General features: G+C 36.9%; 3 protein-coding genes across 4 annotated transcripts; 2 read left to right on the top strand and 1 right to left on the bottom strand.

Moving 5' to 3' along the window:
• Nucleotides 1-124: 124 nt before the first annotated feature.
• LOC111434965 (cell division cycle-associated protein 7-like) lies at nt 125-2,706 on the bottom strand. Its single transcript, XM_023072302.1, has 5 exons — nt 2,400-2,706; nt 1,972-2,208; nt 1,692-1,775; nt 1,311-1,440; nt 125-1,214 (listed from the first exon to the last, which is right to left on the bottom strand). The coding sequence occupies exons 1-5, from the start codon at nt 2,699-2,701 to the stop codon at nt 492-494; spliced, it is 1,476 nt and encodes a 491-aa protein (XP_022928070.1). The 5' UTR covers nt 2,702-2,706; the 3' UTR covers nt 125-491.
• Nucleotides 2,707-6,947: 4,241 nt separating this feature from the next.
• On the top strand, nt 6,948-12,569 carry LOC111434898 (GDSL esterase/lipase At2g23540). Its single transcript, XM_023072229.1, has 5 exons — nt 6,948-7,270; nt 7,700-7,830; nt 10,366-10,614; nt 10,683-10,938; nt 12,311-12,569. Exons 1-5 carry the CDS (start codon nt 7,003-7,005, stop codon nt 12,532-12,534), a joined length of 1,128 nt encoding a protein of 375 aa, XP_022927997.1. The 5' UTR covers nt 6,948-7,002; the 3' UTR covers nt 12,535-12,569.
• Nucleotides 12,570-22,760: 10,191 nt separating this feature from the next.
• On the top strand, nt 22,761-27,602 carry LOC111434977 (CDPK-related kinase 5-like). 2 transcript variants are annotated; one of them, XM_023072319.1, is made up of 11 exons: nt 22,762-23,620; nt 23,824-23,954; nt 24,055-24,096; nt 24,266-24,374; nt 25,264-25,342; nt 25,420-25,716; nt 25,883-25,995; nt 26,081-26,188; nt 26,271-26,333; nt 26,414-26,581; nt 26,813-27,602. In XM_023072319.1, exons 1-11 carry the CDS (start codon nt 23,039-23,041, stop codon nt 26,951-26,953), a joined length of 1,833 nt encoding a protein of 610 aa, XP_022928087.1. In that variant the 5' UTR covers nt 22,762-23,038; the 3' UTR covers nt 26,954-27,602. The 2 variants fall into 2 exon arrangements, with proteins under 2 accessions (XP_022928088.1, XP_022928087.1); XM_023072320.1 differs by lacking the exon at nt 26,813-27,602 and having other exon boundaries at nt 22,761-23,620; nt 26,271-26,328; nt 26,414-26,546.
• The last annotated feature ends 111 nt before the right edge of the window (nt 27,603-27,713 follow it).

Here is a 27,713-nt window from a genome sequence, read left to right as displayed (position 1 = left end):
ATGTTCTTCATCTCGATCAAGTGTGTGAGTTATGCGATCCTAACATGAAAGTGAAGAATTCTCTTAAAGGTCACTCCTTATGACACTGGCACTCACATCACTAAATTAAAACTTCACTTCGTATATTTGCAATTTTGCATTGCACAAAAAAACTTAACGCAACACAGTCTCGTCACATTACAGACCGAAATCAAATCGGTTTCGAAGGATCGGTTCAACTGTTGGGGCTGTGATTTGTAAGCTGTAAAACAAAATACTGGAGGATCCAAAAAACTACTGAACCGATCGTATGCAACAAACCACACACTGCTTTCTCCCCTTGCCACTTAAAAACACACCAGTTTTCTGAGTTCCCAAAAAGTTACTTGCCTCAAAACTCTGTGTCAAAACTACACATAATTTAGCACCATGTTGTTTTATCCCTACATGTCGCAAAACCCTACCGCTACTTAAGATTATAGCTCGGACGGAGTTGAGAGTTTCGCTCGGGCCTACGTTTTTTTATTTGATAAAGTGTTTGAACCCTCTTCTGATGTTTTACACCCCTCCTCTAAACTATGTTCTTCAGTTGTACTCTCTGAGCTTGTTTGGCTGCTAATATCATTCTTCTTTTCGAGGCTTTGGTCTGTTGGCGATGCTGATGCTTGAACTTCCAATAATTCTTTCTCACTGTGGTCATCATTGCCACACCCCAGAGCCATGGTATTGTTTGATTCTACCGCAATTGTTGGTATCTTTTTAGTTATTGGACATTCATCAGAAGGACAGTAGTTATCACCATTCTTTCTCTTTAGGCAATGCCTTTCCTTTTCTTTTTCACTGATGACGTCTTCGGCAAGCTCATCGTTTTCAGATTGACGTTGTGATAGTTCCTCATTTCCATGGTTGAGATGATTTGGAGGTTTAGTTTCTTTTGAGCCCTGCTGTAGGCCTGAGAAGCTCAGTGACCTCTTAACAGAATTATGATCCTTTATCTCGTCACTCTGTAGTATATTCTGCTTCTCGTTTTCAGATTCATCTACAGCATGATGTTCCATTGTTTCTAAGAGATTATCATTAACCTTAGGAGAGCCTGCAGGATTAACTTCAAAATTGGTGAAGGACAACGACCTCTTGGCAGAAGCAAGATCGGTCGGATTCTGCACTGAACTCGGTTTTGAACGTTTGGTTTGGATGAGAAAATGTGCAACAGACTTGAACCCCATCCTTGCTATCTATACAATTCAAACTCAATTGACATTAGCAGCAAATTCTCCCCAGTAAAACAAAGTATACAAGGAGGTGATTCACATTACAGATAAGAAATTTACCTTCTTATACAGAGGTCCAGTAGGAAGCCATCCTTTTGCTTGGCGACACAAACTGCAGTTACAAATTCCACGACAAACGGGACATATCCAATCGGGATTTTGTTGCGCTTCAAGAACATGCTCTCCATATCTGCAGGAATGAGAAAACAATGGGAATACTTGCAACCCAAGTATAAACTCCATGTCCCAGTTTCAGTGTTCTAAATCCACATAGAAAATTGAAAAGTTTTCATTTGCAAAAAGCCAAACAAATTGGAGTTTATACGGTTTATGCGATTGGAGACAGCACATCATATTTTCCAAAAACAAACATCCAAAGGAGAGAATATGAAATCCAATTGCAGAAAGAACTAAAAAGGAATGTTATCAAGAGTGTAGTACCTCATATACAGACAGTCTCCACAAAATTGCCCTTGGACCATGTTACATTTGCTGCAATGAGTGCGATGTCCTAATGTTTTTTGCCTGTAAATATAACACTTCCAATTTTCCATCAAAATAAAATCATAACACATGATATAATGCATTTTCCACTAGCTAACGAAGCTGTTCTTGATAGCACTGTTGAACAAAATCAGAGAACAATGCACAAATAGATAATAAGATCACACAAACAACAGTTTTCCAATGAAAATTTGAGAAAAATTTCATTTCGATGAACCTGCATTGATGGCACGTCTTTCCCTTTACTGGATCATAAATTCGTTTCCCATCGTTACCGTATCCATCCACAAATAGCGTCCAGCTCTTCTCTGTACTACCCAACACCTTCTCATGCTCTTCCGAGTACATCTCTGGCCTCGAGCCATCTTCAAGAACCACATCCTCCTCCTCAGAAAACTTGTTTTTCCTCTCGATTCGCAGTTCAGAATAAGTTACAGGCGTCACATTCTGCAACCTAAATCCGCCAAAAAAAATCATAATAGAAAAAACTATGAGGAAAATCGGAAGAAAACTGGACAAATATAGAATAAGATTATCGAATAAGAAAATAATAACTAATATCCTATTTGTATCCAAATATCAGAGAACGAGCACTGTCAGTTCCGATAAGGGCTAAGAACGAGAGATTTGGGATTCGGAGAAAACCTGGATGATCGGCGTAGGGGTCCGGTCGGCGGGAGGTCGAATGAAGGTGGAGAAGCTTTGGGAACAAGCGATTTTCGGCGATTTTTCTTTGAAGGAGCGGAGGTTTTGAGCTTGAGAGAGAGATCAGGAATGCCAAGTTTCTGCATGCGCTCCATGTTTTCTCTGATTCTCAACTCTCTGGACTGCTCGTACTGAGAAATCTCCGGCATCTGGGCGGCGGAAGGCTGGTCGATTTCCATTTGGGGTGGTTCCGATGAGGGTTTTGGAATTGGGGATTTCTCTATGCCGGAAGGTTCTGTCATATCTCTTACCGATGTCCTCGGTTCCTTCTTGTTAGTGCTTTTCCAATTAAAATTTTAACGGTCATATTTTTGGAATCCATAATTATTTATGCATTATATAAAATACAAATATTTTAATATTTATCCTATTTTAACTAAATATCCAAAATTAATACTAATATTTATCCTATTTTTATTTGTAGGAAGTCGAGCAAAGTGAAGTCGTTTTCAAGAAAATACAAAATCTTGTTTCTCGTACGTTACGTGACAAAAAGAACAGTTTTTTTCTCGTCTTTTCAGTTTGTTACTAGAGTCCGTTACATTTCTAATAGTGTTGAGATCATTAAAAGTTAGATAACGTCTTATCAAATTTCCGCTGTCGTGGAGCTCATGTTTTTGTATAGCTTTCTCAAAATATATATATATATATATATATAGTAATGTCTATATATAGTAAAATGAATTATAAATATATTCTATCCACGGTAGTATATTCATCAATATAAATCTCTAGCCGCCATGAAGTTTACCATCCCGATGTTACCATGTATATTTCTCTTTGTGTTTTCTTTCTCTTGTTCTTCTAGATTAGGTATGTGAGTTGCGCGATCCTAACATCTTGTATCAAAGTTAGGAGAGATTCACCAAAATCTGTGAAAATAGAAAGTTCAAAGATCGAAATCGAGAAGTTTGATGGATCTGATTTCGGTCTCTAGAAGATATAGATTGAAGATTGTTTATACTAGAAAGATCTTCACAAACCCTTGTATGCGGTGAATTTGGATTCCATGACCATGGAAAAGTGGAAGCTCTAGAATTGGCAAGCTCTAAGGTTGATTCAGTTGATGTTTGTCCAGAAACGTGGTGTTCACTATCGTCAAGGAGAAAACAACGTCGGATTTGTTGAAGGCGTTGTCGAATATGTACGAAAAAAAGAAGAAGCATGATCAGAAAGTGGGAGATGATAATGATTCTGCAAATTCAACGAAAAATACTAGGGATGCTTTAATTCTTGGTGTGGATAGCCTGGTTGAATCTTGGATTTTGGATTCGGGTGCGTCTTTTCATTCGTCTACAAACAAGCAACTGTTTGGTAATTTTGGGAAGGTGTGTCTTGTTGAAAACAAAATCTTGGAGATTGAAAGAAAGGATGATGTATGCATATAAACTCCGGTAGAAAATCAGCAGACATGTAAAAATGTTAGATATATTTTTTGTCTAAAAAAGAATCTGATCTTTATTGGTTAGGACACCACGCGTTATGAAACAAGGTTTAGGAAGAGCTTGTGGAAGATTGTGAAGGATGCTACGGTATTTGCAAATAGCACAAAATCTTAAACCTTATACACCACAGCAGAGTGTATAAACATAGTTGCTGTTGCAGAAATACTAGAGGGGTTTGAAATATGTTGATATGAGTTGTTGTGAGTTGCATTTTGGTCAAACAAAAACAAGTTAGCTTCACAAACGTAGCCAAAGAACCGAAGAAAGTACGATTGAAAACTGTACATACAAATGTTTTGGACCATCTCGAGTTTCATCATTTGGTGGATCCAAGTTTTACATCACCTTTATTCATGATTTCAACAGAAAAATATGAGTTTATTTCTTGAAACACAAGTCAAATGTGTTTGCTACCTTCAAGAGGTGGGAGGTGGAAAGCTGAAGTTGAAAATTGGATAGATTTAAAGATCAAATACCCGAGATTTGACAATGGTGAAAAGTGACAAGTCAAACGTCAAAGCATCCTGTGCAACAGAGGAAATCAGATTAATGAGGAGAGTTTCCAGCAAGGCAAGACAAAATGGTGTTGTTGAAAAGATGAACAAAACATTAAATGAGTAGACAAGGATTATGAGGATTTATTCTAGGTTGCCAAAGACATTTTGGATTGTGAATACAACATCTTACTTGATCAATAGAGGGTCATCTGTATCCTTAGAGTTCAAGTTGCCAAAAGAGGCATGGACTTGAAAGCAACTCAAATATTTTCACTTGAGAACTTTTGGTTGCACTACATTCATGTTGTTCTAGAATAGAGTGACAAGCTTAATGCTAAGGCTAAGGCTGTGAATTGCTACTTCATAGTCTATGGTTCTAACATGTTTGAATATAAGTTTTGAGAAGACATTAAGAAGCAAATAGGAGTTGAGGTAGATTTGTAGAGAGATTCACCCAGTAATGTTGTAGCAGACTGTTGCTGAAAAACTAGAGGTGGAGTACGGGACACTTGAGCAGGTGTTGAGGACATCATTATGAACCATTAAAACACTAAATAGATATTAAATTTTATTACACTATTTATTGCTGATTGATAAACTGAAACAAGAGTCCCTTGATGAGGCCTTACAAATGGATGATTCAACCAAGTGAGAACAAACCATGGATATGATGAAATGAACTCACTTGAAAAGAAAAGAATAAACATGTAGGTGTTGATAGAGTTGCCTATAGGATAGAACGCTTTGTTGAACAAGTGGGTGTTCAGAATCAAGGGTGAACTAGGTGGCAAAAAGAGGTTCAACACTCGATTAGTAGTTAAAGGATAATCACAAAGAAAAGTATTGATTATGTTGAAATCTTTTCTCCTGTTGTGAAATTAACTACTATCCGAGTACTGTTGCATCAGTGAACTTGCACCTTGAGTAAAGGGATGTAAAAACAGTGTTTTTACATGGATACCTAGATGAGAAGATCTATATGCAGGAATCATAAGGGTTTTATCATTTCAAGCAAGAAACACATGGTGTGCAATCTCAATAAGAGCTTGTATGGATTGAAACAATCAACAAGACAGTGGTATAAGAAGTTATGACTCCTTTATGTGCGAGAGTGATTTTCACGAGAGTGAAAAGGATCAATGTTATTTTTTTCAAGAAATACATTAATTCTCATGTGTTTTTTAGGATCCAATATGAGAGAGATAAACTACATGAAGGCAAGCATATTTTCAATATTTGAGATGAAAGATTTAGGTGCAACAAAGTAGATTTTTCAGATGAGAACTTCTCGAGATAGATTTGCTGGCACATTAAATCTATCCGAGGAGCAATATATTGAGAAAGTGTTGTCCATATTCAGGATGAATGATGCTAAACCTAGGACTACCCCTTTGACAAATCATGTCAAATTGCCAAATAGACAATCCCCCAAGACAGCTAAAAGGTTGTGAGCAAATGACATTAGTTCCATACGTTTTTTGTAGTTGGGAGCTTAATGTATGGCTATGGCCTGCAAATTATTTGTAGGTACATAGTAACCTAGGGGAAAGAATATTGGAAAGTGTGAAGTAGCTTTTGAGACATCTAAGAGGTACATCTAGTACTTCACTCTGACATAGAAATGACAAAGTAATTCTACTCGGTTTTACAGATGTTGATCTTAGTGCTGATGTAGACTCTAGCACGAGCAATCTAGATATATCTACACTATATATGGAACAAAAGTGAGTTGGATCTCTAGGCTTCATAACTTTTTTGCTTCTTCATCTAGTGAGGTCTAAGTACACAGACAATAGTTGAACATGGAAAGAAGATGATATAAATGACAAATTATCTAGAAGAGAGTTAGGTAAGAGTAGTTTGAGAAGATTATTTTTACAAATAGTCAGAGTATCATACAAGTGGAAAATTGAAGTTGTGCAAAGCCATGATTGATCTTTTGTAACTTTTTCGAACGGTGTTGTGATGATATTGATGATGACGAGAATTTGAAGTCTTAAATTGATGGTATGGTAGGTTAGCCCACCAAAACTCAATCCAATTTACTCCATCATAGCGTTATGAAGATTGTCAAATGAACAGCTGAACCAACTTCCACTTACTATGTGTTCCAAACATAAATTCTCCCACCATTACGTTGCCCATTGCATAGATTATTCATTTCTTAGTCGAACTTGATGAACAATAAAATCTTTTTTCTTGTCATCCGGACGAAGATGCGATTTTAAAAATAAAATCATGGCGATTCTTATTTTAAGTAAACAATATCGTACCCATTGTAGAGGTACTCGAGGATCTCAGGTAAATACGTTCATCCACCCGAATTCTTTGGCAAGGAACTTTCCTGATCGGGCAATAAATCTGATAAGCTACCCCATCAAAGTCAGAAACTTTTGAACAAGAACAGAAAAGTCAAGCCAAATGTGTCCTTTTGAACAAGAACAGAAAAGTCAAGCCAAATGTGGCTTAATTCAAACAATAACTTGCATAAGTTTTATCAAATGGGAGTCTAGTGGCCTTAAGAAAGCCAAAAGATAGATGCCCACCAATGCCATGCAAGACATTACTGCTTATATATAAACATAAAATGGGTTTGTCTCTATGGTAGCGATGGGAGGCTGTAAAATGATCGTTGGTTTGATCTTGATGGGGTGTTTGCTGGTTAATAATGGAGTCGATGGAGCGAACAAGAAGGTGGACGTTGGAGCGTCGTTTATATTTGGCGATTCACTGGTTGATGCAGGAAATAATAACTATTTATCGACCTTGTCTAAAGCTAATCTTCGTCCCAATGGCATTGATTATACTCTTTCTGGAGGCAACCCCACTGGCCGCTTTACCAACGGTCGAACCATCGGTGACATCGTCGGTAAGTGCTTCTTACTACCGTATATACTTTTTATTATTGAGGTATAAAGTTAGTGTTTATCTGGTCTATTTCAAAACAAATACTTAAGTCCTTCAACTCAACGAAAATTGAACCTTAAATTACATAATATGTTTAATTCCTCCCTATCATGAAACTGTTCCTTATCCACTCGGGTACCAAATCCCACCATTTTCTATTCAAATGGGGTGGACTTGACCGCTTCGATCCTGTCTTGCGCTTTTGACGGCCAATAGTGTTCTGTTAGATAGAAACAGATTTGATAAATACTGATAACAGTCGGATAGTATAGACCTGCTTCGTAAGACTCATTGACTGAATAGAGACGAATAGTGAATTAAATTAGTTTTTTTTTTTTTTTTGTTAATTATTAACCTGGTTAAAAGTTTGATGGGAGTTGGTTGGTTGCAGGTGAGGAGTTAGGAATACCAAACCACGCAGTGCCATTTCTAGACCCAAACGCCACCGGCAAATCAATATTGTACGGCGTTAACTATGCATCCGGCGGTGGCGGAATTCTCAATGCAACCGGAAGGATCTTCGTATGAAATTTCTCCTCTCTTTTTTTAATTATGTTTAATAGTTTTGATAATTTTTTAACTTTATTTTTAATTTAAAGATATTAAGATATTGATAATAAAAAATTTAGAAATATTTTTATTAATTTTAGGCAACAAAACAATTATTTAAAAGAGAAAACAAAAACTGTATGTGTGAAAAAGACAATCTCTTCAGGAATATTGAAAATAAAACTAAAAAATATAAAATTAAAGAGAAAACAATTTTTTTTAATACTAAATTATAATAAATACTCCTCAAAGTTAGAAAAAAATATTTGAGAATCTTTATAAGTTTCAAAAATACTTTAAATAAATGTTAAAAAATATCATTTTCATTAATTTTTTAATTGAATCGTTCCTACTTTATTTAATAAATACCATGACCTTTCAAAGTTTCATTAACTCACACGTAACTATTAAACATCATTCTTTTGTGAGAAACACAAAACAAAATGCTCGATCAACGTGTCATAAAAATTACTTATTTTGAAAGACTTATTCGGGTGGAGGGATATTTATAGTCGATGATAGATATGTAGACTAGACTTATTTCTAAAATATCTGTATTAGGATAGTGATAATATTTTAACAGTTCTCCTCACGACTTGTCCTCATTTACCATACCACATTGGTCATCCGTCTTCTATAATAGTTGTTGTAACATACTTAGGATTTGTTTTTTGGATTCTTTTTTATCATCTAAGTTGTTGAAGTGTCATATCCTTTTCACCGAGTTTTCTTGGTTGAATCCCTTCTTGCTCATCAACATCAGTGTCACTTGGATTTTCAAGCGCATCAACACTTAGTAAATACGCGTAGTTTGCTCCCTCATCTTTTGTTGTAGAATTTCTTCAATGTTATTCAAATTTGGTAAGACTTTTTTACCCGAAGACTACCGTGAAGATGTTTCATAAAAAAATCTACATATCTTATAGTGTAGCATCTTCCACCTGATCACAACACTTCCACCCCTATTCTTTAATTGTCATATCCAACAAACATACATTTGTTGCTTTCTTGTCAAACTTGTTGCATAGATGACCAAACACAAATACCTAGCAAACACAACTGAATTTTTGGAACTAACTAACAGTAGGTTTCATGTCTCATAATGTCTCAAATGGTGAGATGAAATGGTTTCATGTCTCATAGTGTCTCATTGGTTGGAGAAGCTTATTGACCAAATATGCAACAGTTTGCATAGTTTCGGCCTGAAATCTTCTTGAAATATTCTTTGCATGTACCATGCTTTGACAAATGTCGATTCTTTCTTTCTTTCTTTCTGTTATACCATTTTGTTGTAGCGTGTTTGACAAAAATATACTTTCTTGGCTTGTAATTTCCTCTGCTTGCCAGCCCTGTGGTTTGAGCATCCTAAATAAATGATCTAGTTATTCTCGTAATAGATATGCTCTCCCATCATAGCCATGAGTGCTAGCACTTCTTCTTCTAAGACACGTAGTACCTCTATATCCCATTCATCATCCATCTCCATTTTGGAGGTTGTTCATTGCTTTCGACAAACTTTTTCTTGGACCAACAATCCTTGGACATGTGACCTTTCTTTCCGCAATTGTAGCAAATACCTTCAAATTTCTTTTTTTTTTTTTGTAGAAGTCTGTTGTCATTCTTCTAAGCTCTCCTAGGTTCTTCGAATTTTTTGGTGGCTTCTTTCGTTGTCACCATTTTTGTATCCACGCAACTTATTGTTGCTCCAATTTATACTTGAGTATAGTGCTTTTTCTTAAGTCTTCCGCGAGATGCCTCTCCTTTGCTTAGCTATGACTTCTTGGGCAGCTAGCAAATTTTCAAACCCTATAAATGATGGTTGTATGGGTCATCCTTGTACAACAATAACAAAACTTCTATACTTTGGTCGCAATCCGTAGATGATGATGATCATCTTCATTCAAGCTTCTCCAATGATAGACTCCAAATCAAGTTTCGTAACCTCTCCTATGGAAGTACTAAGTAATCGCCGTGTCGTGTTGTGAGATTGATAAGAGCTAGTTCTCCAAAATTGTAGCACCGTATCATTCTTCTTTGAAAAAAGTGTCACTAATGTGTCTCATGCTTCGTTTGGTGAATGTGCTCTAACATCTCTTCTTAGACAAGGGTCCTCAAGGCAAACCTTTTTTATTTGCTTTGATTCTGCATTTGCAAAAGGCACCATTAGCGTCTCCTCTGACGTCGTAATTTCGCTTCCGCCAACAACCTCCCAAAGGTCTTATCCTTATAGATAGGATATCATGTATATTGCTCACATGTAGATGTTGTTGCTGTTGAGTTTTTTATTTTTTTATTTTTATTTCGTTGACAAGTTGGAGACCAACCATCGTGTTGAGAGTATCTTAGTAATAATACCAAACAAGCTAGTTTTTTAACCTAACTTGCAAAGTCACGTACTACTCACAATTACAAAAAAAAACTCACTCACTGATAATCTCAAGGAACCGTTGGTTAGTGATTGCGTGCTCATCAAATTATTGAGTTCAACTAATACGTAATAATGAGCAGGTAAACAGACTGGGAATGGACGTTCAAGTCGATTTCTTCAACATTACAAGAAAACAGTTCGATAAAATCTTGGGTCCATCAAAAGCAAGAGATTACATATCCAAAAAGTCCATAATTTCCATCACAATCGGAGCCAACGATTTCTTGAACAATTATCTCCTTCCGGTGCTCTCCATCGGCGCCAGAATCTCCCAAAGCCCCGACTCCTTCATCGATGACATGATCGCTCATCTCAAGAACCAGCTCACTGTCGGTATCATTTCTTTCCTTCAAAATAAAATCACATTACTTTACAAATAATTTAGTCATTGATGCAGAGACTTTACAACATGGATGCTCGAAAGTTCGTGGTGGGGAATGTCGGGCCCATCGGATGCATACCCTATCAGAAGACCATCAACCAGTTGAACGAAGACCAATGCGTTGATTTGGCCAACAAATTGGCACTTCAATACAACGCCAAGTTGAAGGATTTGCTTGCCGATCTCAACAAAAAACTCCCTGCCTCCACTTTTGTGTATGCCAATGTCTATGACCTTGTCATGGACCTCATCGTCAACTATGACAATTATGGTAACTACTCTATATTTCTTTCTCTTCTTTAAAGTTCCTTTTGTTTTGCCATTTTTATTAAAAGGGTTCGTAGGTTGAGTTGGAGTTGAGTCGGATTAAAATCCTTTTCTAGGCTCAACTCAAATGTTCGGATTATAAATTATTATTATTATTATTATTATTTTGTAGTAGCAGCTCAAACTTACCATAGATATCGTCCCCTTTGGGTTTTCCCTTATGGGATTCCCCTCAAGATAACACCTAGCAAATGTTTTCTTTTTTCGGGTTAAAAAATAGTGTTCTATTTGGTTTTTCCCTTCTTAACTTCCCCTTAAAGTTACTACGGGCAAATATGGTCTTTTTTGGCTTTCCTTCTCGAGCTTCCACTCAAGGTTACTGCTAGCAAATATTGTGCTCTTTGGGCTAGCAAATATTGTTCTATTTGGGTTTTCCCTTCCGTACTTCTCCTCAAGGTTACTCCTGGCAGATATTATTCGTTTTTAGTTTTTCCTTCCAAGCTTCCCCTCAAGGTTTACTCGTAGCAGATATTGCTTTTTTTTAGCTTTCTCTTCCAGGCTTCTTCTCAAGGTTACTCCTAGCCGATATTGTTTTTTTTTAGTTTTCCCTTCCAGGCTTCCCCTCAAGCTTATTACTAACAAATATTATCCTCTTTGTGCTAGAAAATATTGTTCTATTTAAGTTTTCCCTTTCGAGCTTTCCCTCAAGATTTTAAAACGAGTTGTCTAGGGAGAGGTTTCCACACCCATATAAGAAATACTTTGTTCCTCTCTCCAACCAATGTGGGATATCACTATCCACTTCCTCGAGTGCCAGCATTCCCGTTGGCACACCATTCAGTGTCTGGTGTCTGGTTCTGATACCATTTGTAATAGCCTAAGCTTCCCCTCAAGTTTTAAAATGCATCTACTTGTGAAAGGTTTCCAAACCTTTATAAGGAAGGTAACCAAGGTGAGATCTCACATTTTTAATCCCAAATAATTTTTATTATACAATAAACCCAACACAACTCAAATAACCAACCCAATGCATAAAATTTTCATTTATTTGAATTAATCCAATTTAAGTAAGTTCATAATCCAACCAATTTAAGTAAGTTCACAATTCAACCCAAACGATACAAGTTAGATTTGACTCATGTTTTTTTTGGATCGTCTGATTTCTTGAACACCCTAATTTTTATTTCTTAGTATATATAATTGCAAAAGTGTATATAAATTTGAGATGACTTGATTCAACTCAATCTAATTTTAGGAGAATCTAAGAGTTAATTGGGGGAAGTTTTTTTTTTCTTAGGTAACCTAGTTTTTGAACAGTTTATTTCTTAAAATGTTTGGGATGGTGTGATATTGCAAATAAAACTATATATTTATAGGGTTCAAGACGGCTAGTAGAGCGTGTTGTGGGAATGGAGGGCAGTTTGCAGGTATAATACCATGCGGGCCTCAATCAAGCTTGTGCACAGAGAGATCAAGGCATGTGTTTTGGGATCCTTACCATCCCAGTGAAGCTGCCAATCTCATTATTGCCAAGAAATTGCTGGATGGAGACCATAAATACATCTTCCCTCTTAATCTTAGACAGCTTCGCGACCTCTAATAGTCATAATCAGGAACAACAAAGCTCCAATTTGAGTATATTACTGATCATTTCGTTTTTAACATGCTTTGGATTGCCTTTACACTGTTTGATAATATGCCCCAATCTTGCTTTTTCTTTACATTCTTTTGCTTGGATTGTCATCTTCTTTTGAGTATTCTCTTCCATAAATTCCATTGAGATGATACCATTTAAGTAACAAGAAAGAAAAAAACAAAATAATATGTGAGATTCAATGTTGGAATGTTGGATGGGAGGAGAATGAACCATTACCTCTAAAGGAAAAACTGAAAGGAAAAGCTCAAAGAGGATAATATTGGTTAGTGGCGGGCTTGAGCTATTTTAAATGGTATTAAAGCCCGTCACTGAGGTATGTGCTAGCGAGTAGGCTGAGCCTTGAAAGGGGTGGACATGAGGCGATGTACCAACAAGGACGTTGGACCCCGAATGCGGTGGATTGGAGGAGTCCCACATCATATTAGAGAAAAGAATGAGTGTCGCTGGGCCTCGAAATGGGTGGATTGTGAGATCCCACATCAGTTGGGGAGGAGAATGAAGCGTTACTCCTCCATGGCAAGCGTTTTAAAAATCTTGAGGAAAAGTACAAAAATGACAATATCGGTGGATATGAGTTATTACAAATGGTATCAGAAACAGACACGAAACGATGTGTCAACAAATGGCTGAGCCCCGAAGGGGGAAGGGGGTGGACACGGAGACTAGACGCGTTTTAAGAATCTTGAGGAAAAATTTGAGAGGAAAGCCCAAAAAGGATAATATCTATGAGTTTGGCCTAAAAGGGGTGGATTTTGAAATCTCACCAATTGAAGAGGAGAACGAAAAATTACCTCTTATTGGCAGATGCGTTTTAAAAACTTAGAGAGGAAACTCGAAAGGAAAAGCTCAAAGAGAACAATATCTAGACTCGTACCGTTAAATAATCATACCTAAGACATCATAATGATGGAGCTTTGTGCGCCTATTTTTGCATGCCGGATGTGTTTCTCCGGGAAGCACATGGTTGAATGGCGTATTCCATCTAATGCACACCAGCCATCTTCCTAGGGCTGGCGGAAGCCACCCACGGCAGCGGTGGTCCAGTGTGCAAGAGATGGAATATACCACAAAGCCATGGAAGGAATGAATATGGGTGAAGTAGATGGAGTTTAATAGCTTTTATATAGAAAAGAAGGAAGTTTTGAGTATGAATTGTTTAGGTGAATAAGGGTTTGACTTACTGTTTGCTTTTCTTTTTCCCCCTTTTTGTGAAATCACGTGTACGAATGACAACAAATTTGACGACCCTTTTCATAACAACTTCCATTTTTCTCGATTTTGGTTAAAAAAATGTGCACCCATAAAGTTTCAGGTAGTGGAATCATGAGCTGTTTTATTAATTAGCCATTATACCTCAATAAGCTCTTATTCATAAGAGTCCAAAAATAAAGTATTATATGTTGGAAAGAAAGAGTTGAATACGTTAGTGTATATATGACATTCGAGTAAATGAGAAGTACATGAATTAACCAAATCCACATTTAAACAAGAATGATCATGATAACAGAATGACTTATAAAAGCTTAAAAGAATTGAAAGTGACTGTCAATCCCAATAAAGTGCACATTTCTTTTTGTGATTCATTATAGAAATTTCATGGTTAAACGTGTTTTACTTGGGTGCATGTGAGTGAAGATAAAACATGGTGAAAGGACTCGTGTTGGTCTATAGGGATAATTTTCACTCTTAATAAGTGATGAGTAGGTAACGTAACCATGACATGGGAATGTCGAAGTCATCAGGTGTCGAATCTGGATTTCGAAATTTTGGCATGGATTATTACAATATGATTCGTTGTGATTGCAACGACCCTACTTTTTCATTTAAAAATAAGACTGTCATTACTTATATGTCGTGATTATTATGTGTGAAAAATCATTTAAAACATTTCATTTTAAACGTTGTCCTGAGCTTAAATGTTCCAAAAATTATTGAAATCAGTGAAAATAACTTCTACCAAAGTTAAAAAGAACTTCAATGGCCTCTTCCTAACCTAGGACTGTAACTTTCCAGAGTTGATGTCATCATCGGTATAGAAGTGTTTTAGAAATTTAACTATCCTAACTATATTTTCATGATAACTATAGTTGATATATGAGTGTCTTATCTTTACGGAAAAAATAGTAAGCATGGTTTGAGTATTTAAAAATAGACAATAAATAGCCCTACTATTGCTACTCCTTAGTCTCTAATTTCTTTTTGAAGCAAGATTAGATGCGTAGTACTCCTATACACATGGTTTACACACGAGCACATAAACTCACTAGGCGGACTTGTATACGTACCCCTAGATTTGATTACAGGCTAGCATAAATTTGTTTCCAAAAGTCATGGGAAAGGAGCACATATCATATCATGGTGTACGCATCCGTATATAACATATTGCGAATGTATCTCGTATTTGTGACATACAATATACTGAGATCTTGTGTTTCAAATCATGGCATATAGTTGTGATGCACATCTTCCACTACTAGAGTTACACCGAACATGACATTTTCTGTTTCGAGTTTTGATATCTCAAAATTGTTCCCTCACTTTTATGGGTTTGATTTCACAATTTGGTATACATAAACAAGCCAAAACATCAAATAGTTTAGAACTGAACAAAAGAAACGTGGTGTTTGTTAGGAATCACGACTCTCCACAATGGTATGATATTGTCCACTTTGAGCATAAGCTCTCATGGCTTTGCTTTGGGCTTCCCCAAAAGGCCTCATACCAATGAAGATAGTATTCCTCACTTATAAACCCATGATCTTCCACTAAATTAACCAATGTGGGACACTCCCAATCCCAATAATCCTCAACAATCCTCCCCTCGAACAAAGCACACTATAAGCCTCCCCTGAGGCTTATGGAGCCTCGAATAGCCTCCCCTTAATTGAGGCTCGACTCCTTCTCTGGAGCCCTCGAACAAAGTACACCATTTGTTCGACACTTTAGTCACTTTTGACTACACCTTCGAGGCTCGCCATTCTTTGTTCGATATTTGAGGATTCTATTGGCATGGTTAGGTTTAGGGCATGGCTCTGATACCATGTTAGGAATCACGACTCTCCACAATGGTAGATATTGTCCACTTTGAGCATAAGCTCTCATGGCTTTGCTTTGGGCTTCCCCAAAAGGCCTCATACCAATGAAGATAGTATTCCTCACTTATAAACCCATGATCTTCCACTAAATTAACCAATGTGGGACACTCCCAATCCCAATAATCCTCAACAATCCTCCCCTCGAACAAAGCACACTATAAGCCTCCCCTGAGGCTTATGGAGCCTCGAATAGCCTCCCCTTAATTGAGGCTCGACTCCTTCTCTGGAGCCCTCGAACAAAGTACACCATTTGTTCGACACTTTAGTCACTTTTGACTACACCTTCGAGGCTCGCCATTCTTTGTTCGATATTTGAGGATTCTATTGGCATGGTTAGGTTTAGGGCATGGCTCTGATACCATGTTAGGAATCACGACTCTCCACAATGGTAGATATTGTCCACTTTGAGCATAAGCTCTCATGGCTTTGCTTTGGGCTTCCCCAAAAGGCCTCATACCAATGAAGATAGTATTCCTCACTTATAAACCCATGATCTTCCACTAAATTAACCAATGTGGGACACTCCCAATCCCAATAATCCTCAACAGTGTTCTTGTTAGAACAAATGTAGTGAGATTGCTTGAGCTGTCGGAGAAGATGCCATTTTATATCTGTAAAGCTGTAATATGACATTCCATATTGTCACACTAATATTCTTCTTGTCGGCCTCTACCTATTCTTTTTATGTAACAAATTATTAAATTCCCTTTTCGATCCAACTTTTCTAATTTGTGTAACTTTCAATAGTTCTATTCAATAATTCTATTTTTCCATTCCTTCAATTGACTTTCATCAGTTTCCATTCTTTTATTTCCATCATAAAAATATTTTTGGACGTCGAAATTGAACATCATAGCATGAATTTATTTATCTCACTAAGTTAAAAATGAAGGATTTATTGACCTGACTAAGTTACAAATGGTATTAGAGCTAGATATCGGGCGATAGTGTGTTAACAAGGACGTTGAGTCTCGAAGGAGAGTGGATTGGGAGTCCCACATCGATTGGAGAAGGGAACGAGTGCCAGAGAGGCAATAGAGTTAGTACGTTTTTCATAATGAACAGAACCTTTCAAAGAAATACAATCAAAGAACTAAACCCTAGTCCTCCCAAAGCCATATTAGCCCTAGAAGCTAGACTAAAAAGTTTTGAAAATGGGAGTCCAAGATATAAAGTGTCAAGATGCCCTAAAGCACCTAGTTTACCACCAAAGATTAAGATAATTTACTAATTGTCGTTGTGAATGGGTATAACCCGAGCCAAAACTACTTATGGGTATCACTTGAGCCAAACTACTTATTTCCTTTGATACCTTATTAGTGCTATTAGTGACCTAGATTGGACCTAACAGTGTCTTGACTGTGCAGTAGGATTTAGGAACCCTTAGCGTAACACTTGAGCCCCAACAAGAAATTAACACTTGAGCTAGAAGAGAAAGATGTTGAGTATTATTGGGAGGGGTAGTCTCACACTTACTATAACTAAGGGGAAGATCATGAGTTTATAAGTAAGGAACATTGTTCTCCATTGGTATGAGATATTTTTTAAAACCAAAAGTAAGACCATGAGAGTTTATGCTCAAAGTGGAGGGTCGTGATTCCTAACATGATATCAGAGTCCTATCTTTAACTTATTCATGTCAATAGAATCCTCAAGGGTCGAACAAAAAAGTTAAAGTTTTGAGCCTCGAAAGTATAGTTAAAAGTGACTCAAGTGTCGTACTTCATTAGAAGGCTTTAGAGAAGTCAAACCTCAATTGCGGGGAGACTGTTCGAGGGCTCCAGAGACATTAGGAGAGACTCTATGGTGTACTCTAGACCACCAATTTTTCAAACGTAAGATCTTCGTTCTCGAAATCTATCCATTCCTTCTACTACAATGTTTTTGTTTTGTTTTTTTTTTTAATTTCAAATCTTCGATATGGAATCCGAAAGTTCTAACTATTGACTAAACCAACCATGTCCACCTCTATTTTTATTTTTATTCTGTAAGATGCAAAAAAGAAGCCTTTTCATCATGTCATGACTCGATTTTTGAAGTTTCGAATCTCGGACAGTGATAAAAAAGATGGAGGCGAAATCAAATAAAAATAAAAGTAAAATAAAACATAAGATGAAAACCCGATAAAATTTAAATTGAAATAAAGACAACACCATCAAAATTAAATACAAAATATAATCAATTATAAGAAAGTGTTGTTTGAATCTTTCACGAAAGGAAAAATGGATTTGAGATACAATTGCAAAACAAAACACAAAATACTCAAATACAAAGACGGACTGACACTTTGGAACGATGCTTTGTGCGACCGCACAACTCTTGCACGCTCCTCTACCTCAACCGGCAACCTGCGAACACTTGAAAAAGAAAGAGGAAATGGGTGAGTATATAAATATACTTCGTAAGCCCTCATTGCATCCTTAACCTAGGAAGTATTCACAGGCTTTACTATAGGCTCTAAGAAATTTGGGTCTACTCTCTACTCCTCCCTGAATATCTAGAGTGTCTTGAAGTTCCAAGCAGTACTTTAGCTGCTCATGGATCCAATCTAGGTACGGAGGGGATAGTTCAGCAATTTCTAGGTGACAAATCTCATCTATGAGGTGAACTACTTTTCTGTTTTTATATTTAGGTAGCTTTCTTTACATAAGCAGTATGGAACGGGCATCTTGGGTGGAGGCTCTACCTCGTAAAACTCTCTGGTGGGGATAACATGGTGTGTACTATCCTATTCTCATCATCCACGTGAGGCTAGCTGGCAGACCCTACCCATAGGACCATCTAGTCACTCAAGGTTTGGGAAGTGGCCCCCTGCGCTTGCCAACTACTAAGACTACTAGCAAAATTTTACATCTTGAGGGATACTTTGCCAAGGGTAATCCAATTGAACTATGGATCACACAACCCTAATTGGCCTAGGGCTGGCTCGATGGTATTGATATATTGATACCAATACAATTGCTAACAACATGAAGGTTACCTTTGTTTGTTGAGCTGCTACAATCTCTCCTCTCTTTAACCTTCAACACTTATTTTGCTTACTCAGTGAATGATCGATAACCTAAATTGAGGTGAGACCTCATAAAATTATGATGAAATAATATGGTGATTTCTAGTCTGAACGTCATCCAAGAGAGGTTGGCTGGCCCATCCATTAGGACCATAAAGTCACCTAAGCTTGGGGGATGCGATCCTCATGTCCTAGCCAACTACTAGGCTATCCATAGTGGTCCCACACTCCTCTCTCAGTAATGGATTTACAACATAGTTGCCTTGTTCAGGAGATCACTGACCATTCCACGAAGCTAAAACTCACATTACCCTAACTGGTTTGTGCCTAGCTCGTTACCAGAGTGGAAAGGGTTGTGGAGGGTCTGAAGATACTGTCACACTATTATCAGTCTAAAGAAATATCTTGGTTGTCCTTGGTTGTCGTGGAGGTTTACTAGGTTCTTAGGGGCTTCTAGGTAGTTTAAATCTCATCTTTCATTTATAAAACGCTCGGGGATAGCTCCTCGGGGCTAATTCAAGTCCCTAGGTGCACTCAGATCAAGACCTTTATTTGCCTCTCACAATCCTAAAGTGCAAGGTCTATTGAAAACGTTTTGACTTAAGTGAGTTCTCCCATGCATGCTTTGCATGCTTTGCTAGGTAGATATATTCTTAACTGAGTTACTGTGTAAATCGTACTAGTTGTAGCACCCTAGCACTTGACATGCATGCTTTGCTGTGTAAATCGTACTAGTTGTAGCACCCTATTCTTAACTGAGTTCTCCATGCATGCTTTGCTAGGTAGATATATCTATCAATCGCCTAAACATGTAATCCATAATTCAAACTTCGTCTTGGTCATATCTAGGAGCTGATGAGGTTTATTGAATTCTTAGGGCAGCTAGGTGGCTAAACGCGGGCTTCTGGCAAAAGGTTACTCTGTTCTGAATCCTTGAATCTTTCTTAGTCTGGGAGCACTAAGGTCTAGACTCTCTAACTGTTGGTCACGATCCTAAGATGCTCAGTCTACTGGATATCCCGACCAAGGTCAACATCTAGGCAACCTAACTATAACACCCTTTCAATGTGCAGATAAACACGCTCCACAAAGAGAACGCACAGTCAAACACCTGGAGATAACACATACTATATCATGCACATGTACAAGCAAACAAGCTCAATGGGGAGATAAAATATATCAATCACCTGGAGCACAGATCGCAATAGCTCATCCTCCTTTCTAACACAGCGGAAAGCATATAAAACAACATTTATCATAAATCTCATCATAGGGGCATATTGGTAATTTTTTACATCATGCATAACATACTCATTCATATTGCCCAACTCGTATTTTAGTCATGCATATTCTTTTTCTAACTTAACATAATACATAAAACAACATGTTTCTCGAAAATCTCAACCTAAGATCATAACAATAATTTTACCCTACATACAGTACATACTCATTCAAAAACATCCTTAAAAAACGTCCTTATGAAGTCCTTAACAAGCATTTTCTATCCACCTAAAGTAAGGAATGTTGACATGCACGTCTTACCAATCCCTACAAGTATTACTTGCCTAAAGTCCGTGTGGTTACTTATTTGGATGATGCATGCCTTCCCGAGTTAGCTTTTTCGTGTATTAGAAGCTCCAAAATTTCTGAAATCTTTCTCCACGTGTTGTTACCTGCATATTCGACTCTTTCGTCAAAATTTCTAGATTTTCAAACTAGTTTTTAGTTCTTTTATTATTATTATTATTATTTTTGAATTCTTATAACACTCTCTACACAACCTGAATTAACTTAGTTTCTTTCGGAAAGAAATAGACTTTTAATCCATCTTTAGTAAGGTATTTTTCTCATAATTTTTAATTAATTAGAAATAATCGAGCTCAAAGATGGTCAAAAAAACTAAAAACTTACCAAAAAAGTTTCTGCTTCTTGACGTTCATTGGAATGCCACCTTTCGATCCGAATCAACTCGGACTTCCTTCATAAAACTTGTGCAAAATCTCTCCAATATCAACATACTAACAATTTAGCATTTAATTCTAAGAAAAACTCTCAAAATTGAAGGAAAATCGAAATAAAAAAACATGAAAATCATACCTCCCGTTGTTCGATTCTTCATAGAATTGAGTGATTTGAAAGCCCCTAATGGTTCTCTCAAAGCCATTGAGTCATTGTTGTGAAGAAACTTTGACGAAATTCTAACTTCAAGTGGCCGTTTGAAGCCGATTAGACTTTCTCTCTCTAACTCTCTCTCAAAAATCCATAAAAACTCGTTTCTTTTCTCTCTTTCTTTCATTTTTTTCTTCTTATTGATATGAAATAGGAAGCTTAGGTTGTGTATAAATAAGAAGTGAACGAGGCTATGTTGTGAGTATTGATTAATGGCCACATATTGTATACTTGCTCCAACCTTTGTAGTAACATATCATATTGTGTTTCTCTTTCTCTTTCTATGCTACTTATGGTATGCGAAATCCGTACCCTCAAAATAAATAAAAAATTTCGTATCTAAGAGTAATTTGAAGTAATTATTTCCTAGATACACGCGCTTCTCATATTTTATTTCACAATTGAATCCATTTAAAAAAAGACTTAAACTTCTCAATCGATAATGTTGCTCCAATACCTAACCAAAGGGTAACTGCAGTTCCAATAAAAAAGACTGATGTTACTATTCGACAACGAAATGGATTTTGGAATTTATCGACATTCTCCAAAAACGGTACCGTTAATAATCCCCCCGATATAAAATTTTTTTTTAAAAGTTTTCATATGACTCGAGAATCCGGCAAACTTAGATTATCAAACAACTTGAAAATAGAGTTATAATCTAATTCAACTCTACCGTACATTTAAAAAGATTACCAATAGTGATTCATGATTTATAAATATATAATATTTGAAGTATAAAAAATTTAAATCATTAATGTAACATTTATTATGGATAAATAAAAACGGTAAAATTATTAAAAAAAAATCATCCTACAACTTAATCCAACCTAAAAACAAATGGTCAGCTCTATCACAATATATGATAAGGCTTCAATTATAGTAATATCCAAACTACAATTGTGATGAAACTTAAACTACACCATCGATCTTGTTTTGATCTTGTTTTACTTGTTTGAATCGATCCATAACACCGTAGATTCTTATTTCATTAATATTTCCTTTTTTTTTTTAAATTAAGAAAACCATATCATTATTTATTCATCGATATAAAATACAACTGAATCTAACCCAACCTCTTATTTTCAGGTTGGGTTGAGTCGTAAGATTATTTTTTTTAAAGAGTAGAGTATAATCGGGTCAAGTTGTAACCCTATTTTTTTATTAATCAGACCTGACCAAAAAAATGTTAATTCACGGACCATTTTTTTTTTTTTTTTCAGTTTTTTTAGAAATTCAACCCACAAAAAAAACCTTTTATCTTAAAAATACTCGTCATCTTTTAAAACAATAATAAATAAATAAATAAATAAAAGTTAAAAAATGTCTTTACGCTTAGTTTTGAATGGAAATAGTTAATACTTTATTTCAAAAATATCATTAAACTTTCGAAATAGTTTAAAAATATATTTAAAAAATTTAAAAATACTTACCATAATAGACGTTTCAAAAATACCGTTAAATTTTCTAAACTAATGTTAAAACTTTTGTAGATAATCATTGATAAATGGTGTTCGTTCATATATTGATAATAATTTTTTTTTTTAATTTTTAAAATTGTATGGATATTTATAAAGTAAGGAGTAATGAAAAAAATATTAGAGTATTAATGAATTTTTTTAAAAATTTAAGTGTATTTTTAAGATATTATTAAAATTTAAATGTATTTTTTTTTAATATAAGATTATTTCTATTAATTTAGAAAGAAGACGTGAGAAATGAATGACACAGAGGAAACCTGGCGACTGAGCTTGAGCTATCCAGGCCCACGTAAGCAGATGAATTCTACGTCAGATATTGAGATAATAATTTTTTAAAATTTTAATTTCATAGTACAAAATTATTAATAAAAATAAAAACAAATAATATTAAATTAGACACCAGAAAGTGAAGTAGACGTCGCTTCCGTTTCATCATTTTGTGTGGATCACTCTGTTTGTCTCAGTGTTAGAACACTTCCAATCATCAGAGACAAATCAAGATTCCTGGTTGGTGAGTTGTTTTCCCTTTCCGAATCTCTGAAGGAGTTCATGAACTTTCCAAAATCCTGTTCAAATATCCATTAATTGTTATCCACAACGAATGATTTCATTCAGCATTCGGATTTTTCAATTTCGATTTTCTTGTTCCCTTTGATCTTCTCTTTCTGTTCGTTTTTCGGGGGAGGTGTCTGATGGGTCTCTGCAACTCCAAACCCTCCCCGAATTCTGATCTGTTCTCTCGGAAATCTGGTTCACGAACGCCCAATGTAGGGCATAATTCCGCTCAACCAAACTCTGTTTCCGCCGCGGGAGGAGATGAGAGGAAGACGACGGATAGGAGAAACGCCCGCCATGAGACGGATGATGTGAAGAAATCGCCGTTTTTCTCATTTTACAGTCCCAGCCCTGCTCATTTCCTGTTTTCGAAGAAGTCTCCGGCGAGATCTCCAGCGAATGCGAGTGCTAATTCAACTCCGAAGCGGTTCTTTCGAAAGCCATTTCCGCCTCCATCGCCGGCGAAGCATATTCGTGCTGTTCTAGCGCGGCGGCACGGCTCGGTGAAGCCAAATGAGGCGTCGATCCCTGAGGGGAGTGAGGCGGAAGGGGCTACTGGGTTGGATAAGAATTTCGGGTTTCCGAAGCATTTTGCGAGTAAATATGAGGTTGGAGAAGAGGTTGGGAGAGGGCATTTTGGCTACACTTGTGCGGCCAGGTTCAAGAAGGGTGAACTTAAGGGCCAACAAGTGGCTATCAAAATCATTCCCAAGTCCAAGGTGCTCTGTTAAGATCTAGTTAACATGATCTATATGAACTTGGTTATGGATCTTTTCTCTGTTTCAAATAATTTTCTACTAACCATGCTCATATTTGTATTACTTGAAGTGCTTTGCTACTTGAAACTAGATCTAGTTATCATGATTCAAGCATACACTATATTACGTTTTCCTAATTGTTTGGCTTGTATTTTTACTGGTAGATGACTACTGCGATCGCAATCGAGGATGTCAGACGGGAAGTGATGATATTAAAATCTTTGAGTGGTCACAAAAATCTTGTAAATTTCTATGATGCATATGAGGATCATGACAACGTATATATAGTAATGGAGTTAGTTTCTTCACACTATCATATAATATCCCTTTTGTTGCAGAAGTTTCTTTCATGACTTTAATGTTTGGATGAGTCTAAATGAGTTATACATTTTCAGGTTGTGTAAAGGAGGAGAACTTTTAGACCGAATTCTATCGAGGTACTCTTATCTAATGCTGTCTCCGTTCCTGGTTCTCTTGTACTTGGATTCTCTAGATCTACAAGAATCCTTAGTACCTTTTTGGTTTAGGATTTTCTTGAACCATAAAGCTTTGGTAAACTTATGATTAATCTAATGATGTTCTCTTGTATTTTGTTTTGCTACTTAGGGGTGGTAAGTATACAGAGGAGGATGCAAGGGCTGTAATGGTACAGATACTATATGTTGTAGCTTTTTTCCACCTTCAGGGTGTGGTTCACCGGGATCTCAAACCTGAGGTAAGTTAGACAGATAGGTTTGTGTTGTATAAACAATTTAACATATTGAATTTGATTAGACGTTCAATTGGTGTTGTGAGATCCCATATCGGTTGGAGAGGAGAACGAAACATTTCTTATAAGAGTGTGGAAACCTCTCCCTAGCAGACGCGTTTTAAAATCTTGAGGAAATCCCAGAAGGGAAAGTCCAAAGAAGACAATATCTGCTCGGTGGGCTTGAGCTGTTACAAATGGTATCAAAGCTAGGCACCGAGTGGTGTGCCAACGAGGATGCTATGCCCCCAAGAGGGGTGGATTGTGAGATCTCACATCGGTTGGAGAGGAGAATGAAAAATTTCTTGTAAGGGTGTGGAAACCTCTCCTTAGCAGACGCGTTTTAGAACTTTGAGGGGAAGCCCAGAAGGGAAAGTCCAAAGAGGACAATATCTGCTAGCAGTGGACTTGGACTGTTACAAATGATATCAGAGTCAAGCACTGAGCGGTGTGTCAGCGAGGATGCTAGGCCCCCAAGGGGGTGGATTGTGAGAGCCCACATCAGTTGGAGAGGAGAATGAAGTATTCCTCATAAGGGTGTAGAAACTTCTCCCTAGTAGACGGGTTTTAAAACCTTGAGGGGAAGCCTAGAAGGGAAAGTCCAAAGAGGACAATATCTGCTAGCGGTGGTGGACTTGGGCTGTTATAGGTATATTATTACATTTTTACTCTGCGAATGAAGAAAAGTAATAGGAAATAAGCTTAAAAAGGGATGCATGGTGTACTGGAATTATGAGTTTGGTTTATTTTATCAGTTTGTAATTCTAATTCAACACTTAGCCTCAAATGTAATTTCTTTTCTTGTACATTTCCAATTCATGAACTCTTGGCTAAGCGCACTTTATTGGTGGATCAGAATTTCCTTTTCACTTCAAAGGGCGAAGATTCATTGTTGAAGGCTATCGATTTCGGATTATCAGATTTTGTGAAGCCAGGTTTTCCTTAGTTTAGTTTCAGTATGATTAACTCCAAAACTTGAATATTAGTTTATGTTCTTTAATTTCTTTGGCAGATGAAAGGCTTAATGATATTGTTGGTAGTGCTTACTATGTAGCTCCTGAAGTCCTCCATAGATCATACAGTACAGAGGCAGATGTCTGGAGTATAGGTGTAATTGCATATATTCTTCTATGTGGTAGTCGTCCATTTTGGGCTCGAACGGAGTCTGGCATCTTTAAAGCCGTTCTAAAAGCTGATCCCATCTTTGACGAGTCGCCATGGCCTTCTCTGTCTTCTGAGGCAAGAGATTTTGTTAAACGACTATTAGTTAAAGATCCACGAAAAAGGATGTCTGCTGCTCAAGCTCTGAGTACGTGCATTATACAAAGAAACTTGGTTTTTCGTCTTGTTGAATATTAAGTTCCGCTTAGATTACGTGTACTGTTTACGCGCTACTAAGCTGACACACGAGATCTTAGACGGATTTCGTCCCCTTTCTTTCATAATTTCCCCTCTTATTCATCTTTTTAACACAGGTCATCCATGGATTAAAAATTCTCTTGATGTAAAAGCTCCTCTTGATATACTAATATTTAAACTCATGAAGATTTACATGCGGTCATCATCTCTTCGAAAAGCTGCTTTAAAGGTTTGTTTCTGGCACTTGTATGATTTCCTGCATACTCATCTGCTGTTTTCCCATTATTTTGTTTACTAAAGATTTTTTGTTATAGGCTGTGTCGAGAACGTTGTCTTTAGACGAGCTATTCTATTTGAAGACGCAGTTTTCACTCTTGGAACCGAGCAAAAATGGCACCATAAGCATAGAAAACATCAAAGAGGTTTATATCCTTCTTTTCTCTTTGGTTTTCTTCAAAATGGTTTCATGTTGGTTATGTTGATTTCTCTTTTACTTATGGTTAGGCTTTGACGAAAAACATATCGAATACTATAAAGGAATCGAGGATACCGGATCTATTGAGTTCGGTATTGTTCTCAACTAGTTTCTTGATTCGATTTCCTTTAACCTCGCATTGCTCATGGTTTTCTTTGCTTTTGTGTGACAGCTTAATGCATTGCAATATAGGAGAATGGATTTTGAAGAGTTTTGTGCAGCTACACTAAGTGTCCATCAACTCGAGGCTCTCGATAGGTGGGAGCAACATGCGCGATGTGCTTACGATCTGTTTGAGAAGGATGGAAACAGAGCCATTGTTATAGAGGAACTGGCATCGGTATGTTTGATATGCTTGTGTGATGAAACGTCTGTGCATCAGTTTCCTTATTTTGCAAATCATACTCAAGTAGTTTATAAATGGTTTCAAACACGTGGTTCTAAAATTCTCGACGTGATTCCGTTCTATTGAGATTTACGTAGAATTCGTACACAACCTTTGTAAGCCAAAACTACACATGCAAATCTATGGTATTGTAAACTCTGATATATGGTATTGTGGCCATTCCAGGAACTTGGCCTCAGCCCTTCTGTGCCTGTTCATGCCGTTCTTCACGATTGGATTCGACATACCGATGGAAAATTGAGCTTCCTCGGGTTTGTCAAACTGTTACACGGACCTTCTAGTCGAACTCTGATGAAACCATTATAAGGCTTATAACTCAAATGTTAAACATTCATCAAAAGTATTGGCTGCTCCATCCGGATTCCATCAGCTATGTAGCTCTGAGATCTTTGTCGAGAAATACTTCGATTTCGATATGGCCGGAGCTTGTGGATACTCACAACAAGGATGACGATCCAACCTCATTGGTAGGTGAAGTGAAAATGTAGGAGTTGGAGTTGGAGTTTTCCTCACTGTATTTGTATAGGTTTGAATCAAAAGTGTGTGATCAATTGCAAGTGAAGATAATCCTCCAGCGTTCTCAAGAGGATGGCACTTGCATATCCAGACATGTAATTCTGGGTTGTAATTGTGAGGTTTTCTTCTTCCTTTCCTTTCCACTCAATAGTGTCTTGATTGCCAATGCTTTTGTGAGATCTCATATCGGTTGGAGAGGGAAACAGAGCGTTTCTTATACAGGTGTGGAAATCTTTCCCTAACAAACTTGTTTTAGTGATAGGTAACGGGTCAAAGTAGACAATATCTACTACCGGTGGGTTTGGGCTGTTACAGCTATCCTTCACTCTATTCCTATGTAGTTGTAGTTACGTTCATTTTAGTCTTACCACAAAGTTCCAAACGCTATAAATTCTACTTTTATCAGAAAATGCGAGGACCGATGGTGTATTTTAATGTTCGTTCTTGCATCCATTTCTTTTTCGTCGTGTTCCTACATTAATTTATGTACCTAGTTTCGCCGATTTCGTTTTTCATTCTTTCTCCATTGTCGGAGAGTGTTTGCTTTTGC

Source organism: Cucurbita moschata, unplaced genomic scaffold (assembly GCF_002738365.1).
Source record: "Cucurbita moschata cultivar Rifu unplaced genomic scaffold, Cmos_1.0 Cmo_Scf00047, whole genome shotgun sequence".
Taxonomy (NCBI): domain Eukaryota; kingdom Viridiplantae; phylum Streptophyta; class Magnoliopsida; order Cucurbitales; family Cucurbitaceae; genus Cucurbita; species Cucurbita moschata.
This window is presented reverse-complemented; position numbering and strand designations above follow the sequence as displayed.

Excerpts from the sequence above, each read along its gene's own strand:
- LOC111434977 (XM_023072319.1), top strand. The coding sequence starts at position 23,039 with ATGGGTCTCTGCAACTCCAAACCCTCCCCGAATTCTGATCTGTTCTCT. Across the intron at positions 23,955-24,054 it reads AACGTATATATAGTAATGGA|GTTGTGTAAAGGAGGAGAAC; the intron begins GTTAGTTTCTTC and ends ATACATTTTCAG. Across the intron at positions 25,996-26,080 it reads TTCGAAAAGCTGCTTTAAAG|GCTGTGTCGAGAACGTTGTC; the intron begins GTTTGTTTCTGG and ends TTTTTGTTATAG.
- LOC111434965 (XM_023072302.1), bottom strand. The coding sequence starts at position 2,701 with ATGACAGAACCTTCCGGCATAGAGAAATCCCCAATTCCAAAACCCTCA. Across the intron at positions 1,776-1,971 it reads AAGACGTGCCATCAATGCAG|GCAAAAAACATTAGGACATC; the intron begins GTTCATCGAAAT and ends TTATATTTACAG. Across the intron at positions 1,441-1,691 it reads GGAGACTGTCTGTATATGAG|ATATGGAGAGCATGTTCTTG; the intron begins GTACTACACTCT and ends TCATTCCTGCAG.
- LOC111434898 (XM_023072229.1), top strand. The coding sequence starts at position 7,003 with ATGGTAGCGATGGGAGGCTGTAAAATGATCGTTGGTTTGATCTTGATG. Across the intron at positions 7,271-7,699 it reads AACCATCGGTGACATCGTCG|GTGAGGAGTTAGGAATACCA; the intron begins GTAAGTGCTTCT and ends GGTTGGTTGCAG. Across the intron at positions 10,939-12,310 it reads CGTCAACTATGACAATTATG|GGTTCAAGACGGCTAGTAGA; the intron begins GTAACTACTCTA and ends ATATATTTATAG.